Here is a 7,628-nt window from a genome sequence, read left to right on the forward strand (position 1 = left end):
ATCTTTTTTTGGAGTGTTTAAATATTTTTTCCTCCGTATAAGGTAAAAAAAAAATGTTTTCGTATCGTAAAACTTAAACTTACATAAAATTAATAATGTATAATTTTTACAGTTGGGTAGAATGATTGATTACAATTGTTATTGATATAAATCATCTATAAATATATAATCATGTAAATTCGTTTAAAATATTAAAAATAAATGTAAAAATATGGCTGGCAGATCTTGACTGATAAATTCTGGCGATAAATAAATTTAACGGGACAGAAATTGAAATAAATGACTTCATATTTCCATAATTAAGTAATTCAATATGTCTCGAATAAGATCTTTTAGCGAAAAATATTCATTACCTACCTGCCTATTTAGAAGATCACACATAATTTACAATGTTCATTTTCAATTTATCTATTCATCAGTTTTTTTTGCAGCATATGATGTTAAAGAAATATCTTATAAAGTTAAAATAAAAATGATGCAGAAAAAAAATACATTACATCAATATTGTTTGTATAATTTTAGATTGTTGTCTTATATGTTTTTATAATTATATCTTTATAGAAAATTCATTATATTTTCTGCAAATATATTTCCGTAAAATATATTTGTCTTTGTTGATTTTTTAAATATTTATATATATATATATTTATCTATATGTATATAACACGTTTTATTTCTTTTATTTAAAAATTGTTTATCTCTCTTCAAGTTCAAAAGTTAATGAAACAAGTTTTAACGATTTAACATACTGTAATGTAATTTTAAACAGTTATAAATAAATGTTATCTAATTTATGTATAAATCATTTGCAATTATGCTAAATTCTGTATATGTATATTTTTTTTTAATAAAAATAAAATAGAAAACAAAAAATTTAAAATTTAAAATTTACAAGATTTATTTTACTGTGTATATTTATAAAATTGCTTAATTCTCATCAAATTAAAAGTTATAAAATAAGTTTTAACGATTTAATATACTGTAATGTAATTTTAAATAGTTATAAATAAATATTATCTAATTTATGTATAAATTATTTGCAATTATGCTAAATTTTGTATATGTATATTTCTTTTTAATAAAAATAAAATAGGAAATTTAACAAAATTTACAAAATTATTTTATTTTGTATATTTATTATATTTACATATTAATTTTACATATTAATATTAAGATTTCAGTTTTTTAGTTATAAAAGAGTCCATTCAATACTTTTTTTAGTCTAATTTTTCAGTATTATAAATATGTATTTTCATTGAAACAAGAGAAAAATTTTTATTGATATCTATTTTTACTACGTTTTAAAAAATTATCGAGGAATAATTTTATTTTAATTTTAAAGTTATCGATTATTATATATAATTATTTTAAATTATAACAATTATTTATTATTAAACCTGATTATTAATTGAAATACTATTTAAATTATTTTTTAAAATTATATCATATTATTTTGTTTCATAACTTTTTAAAATAATATCTTCATAATAATAAATTTGTTATTTAATTTTTTGTATAAAAAAATTTGTTTAAAAATAGATGGATAAAGAAAAAGATAATATTTCAACGATTACTGGTAAGTTATCTATAATGGGAACAAGACAGTTCTCCTTGACGAATGTGTAATGTGTTTTCGATAGTTGCAATGCAGGCTTTGACGTTAAGTTATTTTGCTTAGGTGCTTAGTGATAACAGTCAGAGTGTACCATTCTATACTTTCCACGCGAGTGATATAAAGACGCTGGTAGAAACACTGGTAATAAATGTAAGATTCCCGATTGGAATCATTGTGTTTTATATCGTTGTGTTTTCGAGTGAAACTTTTTTTTCGAAAAACGAGTCTGAGTAATCGTTACGTGCAATTTTTTTTTTTTTCGCCTACCTAATTATATGTAATTTGCATTTAAATACATATTTACATTTTATCTATATCTAGTAATAAAATAAATTGTATCATAAATCTCTGATTGCTACGCTATTAACATTTTTTTTATTTTTTTAACTTTTATAAAAATTTCACGGTGAAAAATTAAAATATTTATAATTTTGAGAATATATATCTCTCTCTTTCTCTTATCGATATGAAAACCATAAATATTTTGAACAATATATGACATGATTCGAAGAAGATTCGATTAAAGTGTTTCTGTAAAATCGATGAATGAATCGATGTGAAATGAAATAATTGTGACATTAAATACAAGTATTTACATGAAATTGAATATATGGAAGTGGAAAAAAGGAAAACTTTCTTTCTCCTCGCAACGTCTGTGATTTTTGTAACAGGATGTATATACGCCTGGATCCAGGACTCAAAAGTATGGGAAAGAGTAAAACGACCAAATATAATCGTGATCATGGCCGACGATCTTGTAAGATAATATAATCTTTCTTCTAAGTTTTAAGGACGATAAAAGAAGCAATTCATTTTATAGCCGTGTATAGCTGCATAACTAGACCAATTAAGAAGCGATCTCGAAGAAGAAATAGCGACGATTTTATAGTTTTAGATAACGGAAATGATTTTATCTGTTCGTTGTAAATCGTATCATTTAATTAAGTTGCTTCGAGAAGAAAATTAACGATTCATATTTTATAAATTAAGTTAACAGTGATTGTACAAGTATATAATTTATACATTACTTATTTGCTAATAATAATAATAATTTGTTAAAATTTTATCATTATCCTAATCAGATATCAGATTATCCTAGAATGTAATTAATATACAATCATTTCCATTATTCAATCATCGCTTCATCTTTAAATTCGTTATCTTCAATCCAATCACACATTCTCGCAATTCGTTACATGAATATAATTCAGACAGCAAATAAACTTATATATACGACAAATATTTGATCTTGTTTTATACCGTTTCACGTCTCGAGTACAAAGAAATAATAACAGGGGAAATGAAAGTTCAATATCATTGATTTTTGAACATCTTGAAGCAACTTTCGATCCCTCCTTGAATAACCGCCTACCCAAATTTATATGTAAATCAAACGTTAGTAGTCGCTCAATTCTTCGAATTTCTCATCATCAAGGGGTGGAACGACGTGAGTTTTCATGGTGCCAATCAAATACCCACGCCGAACATAGACGCCCTGGCCTACAACGGTGTTATATTACAACGACATTACGTCCTACCGATATGCACGCCATCAAGGACAGCCTTTCTCACAGGCCGTTATCCTATTCGAACAGGTACTTTATTAATACCATGTATCTGGTCGATATTCAATACACATATATTCGTTTTGATGTTTTTTATCGGTAGCGTAATTGTTAATACGACGCAACGTGTGTCAAAGTATAATTTATTGTCCATTGTGAGTAATACTCAATGTCATCTTGTTGCAAGAAGTATTACGAGATGATAGAGTGATTTGTATTCCATGTCGAAATAACGAAGAGGATTTATAAGTCTCAATACTACTTGAATCAAATGTATACATATATATATATATATACATAGGCTTTATTCATAGAGACAATGATTGAGATAAATCGAAAAAAATATTATTATATATTTAAGAAATATTATTTATTCTTTTTGAAAAATTTTGATCTGTAAAAAATTTATTACTCGATGAATATTATGCAATGAATATTAATATAGTAATAAATATGCATTAAAAATATTTTGTTAAACTTTGATTTTGTAAAGAAAAAATTGTATACCAAAAAAATTAAATTCTTTCCATTGTATGTTTTACGTTTTTCATTGTAAATGATTATTTTCTCATTATTTCTCTTTTTTCTTTTTATAAATTTTTCTCGTTTAAGTGTTAATTTCTTTGAGCAATAAATATATATTTGTACATATTTTTCATAATAGGTATGCAAGGTTATCCATTGAAAGCGGGTGAACCACGTGCGATACCTCTAAACAACACTCTTCTACCTGAATACTTGCGAAAATTAGGATACGCCACGCATCTTGTAGGAAAGTGGCACGTTGGCTATTATAGTGATTATCACACACCAACTCGCCGTGGTTTCGACACGTTCTTTGGATATTATAGTGGTTACATCTCGTACTTTAATCATACCATTAAACAAGATGTAAGTGTCGTAAAATAACAAATAATGTAAAAGAATGATTATAGAATCTTCAATACCAGGTATTTTAAACCTCTCGAAATCTTTGATCGAAATATTTCTTTTCAGGATCACATTGGATACGATTTGCATTACGACAATTCAAAGAATTTGTCCATCGATTACAATTTCGAATACACAACCGATCTTATTACAGAAAGAGCCGAAAATATAATTAAGAATCATGATCGAAGAAAACCTCTTTATCTTCAATTATGTCATTTGGCCGCTCATTCTAGCGATGCAAAAGAGGTTATGGAAGTGCGCGATGAGCAAGAAACGAATGCCACTTTAAAATACATCGAAGATTATAATAGGAGAAAATATGCCGGTACACGATGGGAGATTGATCTAAAATTATAAATTATAATATGATAATCATTGGTTTCAATTTTCACAATTACTTTCTCGCAACTTGTCCTATTTTCAGGCGTGGTTACCGCGATGGACGAATCCGTTGGCAGAGTGATCAAGGCGTTGGGACAATCGAGTATGTTGGAAAATTCAATTATCGTTTTTATATCTGATAATGGCGCGCAAACTGAAGGATTATTGGAGAATTACGGGTCAAATTATCCATTGCGTGGGGTAATGAAGGGATACATTTGATATTTTGTTTTTTGTATCAAGATATTTCGACACTTATCCCGATGTATTTACAATTATTTATTCCAATATTTATTTTTTCAGTTGAAATTTACACTTTTCGAGGGTGGAATTCGTGGTGTGGCATGCGTTTATTCGAGATTAATACAGAATTCCTCGAGAATTTCCAATGAATTGATGCACATAACCGATTGGCTGCCGACGTTTTATTCAGCGGCTGGTGGTAATTTGGAGAATCTGGAAGAAAATATGGACGGTGTCGATCAATGGGATACGATTGTCTCTGGAAAAGAATCAAAGCGTGAAAGCGTGTTGTTGAACATCGACGAAGTGGAAGATGTTTCTAGCGCCTTGATAGGAAAATACAAATTAATTATTAACGGTAATTAAATTTATTTCTATACGAGATTTCTAGTAATTCGTGAACTCGTCGCATAATATTTTTATCAAGACGAACTCGTGAATTTTATTAGATTTAATTCTACTTTTTTTATTATACAGGAAAAAATATTCAATATAATGACTACTATGGCGATAATGGTACGAGTGTATCATATCCCGAGTACAATGTATCGAGCGTTTTACACTCAATTGCCGGTTCTACTATTTTTCACGCGACAAATTTCACGTTAAATATCAAGGATGTAATTAAGCTTCGAAACAAGGCAAGGGTTGTTTGTAATAATTTCACAAGTTACTCGAAATGTGTGGATAAATGTTTATTTGATATTTACAATGATCCTTGTGAAACGACAGATTTGTCCAATGAACATCCTGAAGTAAGTATGAGTTAATTAGATAAAAATTTTTTCATAAATTAAATTTAAATTGATTGATAAAGATGCTGTTAAAAAAAAATTTACTTCACTTACAGATTGTCAAGAAATTAAATTATTTTATCGCGGAATACGAAAAAGTTTTATTACATCAAACGAATGCTCCCGTAGATCCACGTTCTTATCCTGAAAATTTCAATGGGACATGGATGCCTTGGATACAATTATCCCTAAATGAAATTCCAATTTTATATTGATTAACGATCATATTGATTATATTGATTATATTGATAACGATTTAAATAAGTTGCTGGAAAAAATCTATTTAAAGTAACATTAAGTCAAGATGATTTTGTTTCATTTGCAATGAAACAAAAATTATATTTATTATATTTTACAAATAATTTTCAATAATTTTCAATACTTTATATTGTATATACTTACACATTATTTAATTGCATCTAACTTAACAATCTAAAGAAAAACGTACAATGAAAATTATTATTAATTATATTATTATTAATTATAAGCAGTAGTTATAATGATTTGGAATGATTCAAAATTAAAATACGAATCAATTTATTTCAGAACTAATTCTACCGAGTAGAAAAATATTTTTCTAATTTGCCTGATGTTTCAATAGTTTGAGAAGCCACTCATGCGTAAGACTCCTGATTTGAGAAGGGATGAGGAAAAAGTTTATCACGGGGGGGATTAATTCCTTTTTTTCTCGGCGACGTTATTATATACAGATTATGCAGATGAGACGCCATTCCTCGAGAAACACGTTGATATTAATTTAATTGCATGACATCGAATTAATTAATCTAGATTTCTTTCTTCGCGAAACCTCAACTTTTGATATTTTGCAAAATTTATTGATATTTCGCAAACGAACAAAAGATTGGTATTGCACTGAAGTTCGTCGCAAAGAATCGCTAATCCTATCCCATATATCAAACGAAATTATTAACGTTATTCCTTATATTATTATTGCCTCATTTATCAAGAGATTTTTAAAATGACTCAAAGCAGCAACTGAATCGTAAATATTTAAAGAATTTCTATCGATCAAAAATCGGTAATCAAACGTCTATTTCATACGTCAAACGACTAAATTATTAACATTGTTCCTTTTTTTTTTGTTATCGTCCTATTCATTCGAAGTTAAATGATTCGAAGTGCCAACTGTCCGGAACGTAAATACCTAGAATAGTACTACATCACGAAGGGAAACGTTGCAAAATAATCGGTAATCGAACATTTATTATTTCATGTATCAAATCATTAGCATCTTTCCTTTTTTTTTAATTTGTCGTTTTATTTATCAGAAATTGAATGATTGCAACTCGCTTGGACCGTAAATATCCTAGAAGAGGTTATATCTATCATAGAAACGGGACAATGCGCGTGAATAGAAAAACACGTTTCTTCGAAGGCGATGAAATTTCCCGGTTTGGATGATCCGTGACAATACGACAATACGTGAATCATCGGAAGAACGTTCGCATTAATTGCGCGGGTACTTTCACCTCGGCTGTGAAAATGACGGTCGAATGAAGCGGCGAGCGGTGGCGTCGAAAGAGACGAAAAGAACGGGTTAAAAGCGGTTTATTGGCGGAGGACTGCAAAGGATGGCCGCTTCTTTCGTTCCAGATTATTTCCTCCCATTATTCGTCGAAGACGTCTACCATAAAAAGGGGGCAAACAGATCCGGCGACAGCTGCTTGGCTATTAAAAGCGACTTAAACCTCAAACCCCCCCGCTCGACACGATCGCAAAAGTTACCTCTCCCGTTCCACGGGTCCTCCCTCCCTCCCTTCTTCTCCACCACCCTTCGCGATTACGCACAAAGCCAACGTGTGTACACACAGACCGGGACTTTTCCTAGCAAATAAGCAAATTGCTAAATGAGCCGTAACGCCAACTTCCGTGGCCACAAAGAAATAATAGGGAAGAAGAAAGATCAAACTTCGTAAGAGGAGGCGCCGTGATCTTTTCCTCGTGGAAACGAAGGAAGGGATTTTCCGCGATTGGGAAAATTGTATCGTTTTTTCATTTAAATAAAGAATCTCGTGCAAAGAAAGGTGAATCACTATCTTTAGGATTTTAACGAGTTAAGTCTACTTTTTTTTATTT

General features: G+C 29.2%; 1 protein-coding gene across 3 annotated transcripts; it reads left to right on the forward strand.

Moving 5' to 3' along the window:
• The first annotated feature begins 1,650 nt into the window (after nucleotides 1–1,650).
• On the forward strand, nucleotides 1,651–7,575 carry LOC411657 (arylsulfatase B). Of its 3 annotated transcripts, XM_016912404.2 has the most exons (11): nucleotides 2,243–2,372; nucleotides 2,436–2,503; nucleotides 3,051–3,210; nucleotides 3,845–4,071; nucleotides 4,177–4,438; nucleotides 4,538–4,695; nucleotides 4,798–5,095; nucleotides 5,215–5,492; nucleotides 5,588–5,747; nucleotides 5,781–6,741; nucleotides 6,821–7,575. In XM_016912404.2, the coding sequence occupies exons 1-9, from the start codon at nucleotides 2,288–2,290 to the stop codon at nucleotides 5,744–5,746; spliced, it is 1,695 nt and encodes a 564-aa protein (XP_016767893.2). In that variant the 5' UTR covers nucleotides 2,243–2,287; the 3' UTR covers nucleotide 5,747; nucleotides 5,781–6,741; nucleotides 6,821–7,575. The 3 variants fall into 3 exon arrangements, with proteins under 3 accessions (XP_026296496.1, XP_016767893.2, XP_026296495.1); XM_026440711.1 differs by lacking the exon at nucleotides 2,436–2,503 and having other exon boundaries at nucleotides 1,651–2,372; XM_026440710.1 differs by lacking the exons at nucleotides 5,781–6,741; nucleotides 6,821–7,575 and having other exon boundaries at nucleotides 2,306–2,372; nucleotides 5,588–5,751.
• Nucleotides 7,576–7,628: the final 53 nt, after the last annotated feature.

This window comes from Apis mellifera, linkage group LG5, assembly GCF_003254395.2.
Source record: "Apis mellifera strain DH4 linkage group LG5, Amel_HAv3.1, whole genome shotgun sequence".
Lineage (NCBI taxonomy): Eukaryota > Metazoa > Arthropoda > Insecta > Hymenoptera > Apidae > Apis > Apis mellifera.

What these genes read in the sequence shown, in the direction of transcription:
- LOC411657 (XM_016912404.2), top strand. Translation starts at nt 2,288, where the DNA reads ATGTATATACGCCTGGATCCAGGACTCAAAAGTATGGGAAAGAGTAAA. An exon ending in CCGTTATCCTATTCGAACAG is followed by an intron (nt 3,211 to 3,844) that starts GTACTTTATTAA and finishes TTTTCATAATAG; the next exon opens with GTATGCAAGGTTATCCATTG. An exon ending in TGTCCAATGAACATCCTGAA is followed by an intron (nt 5,493 to 5,587) that starts GTAAGTATGAGT and finishes CTTCACTTACAG; the next exon opens with ATTGTCAAGAAATTAAATTA.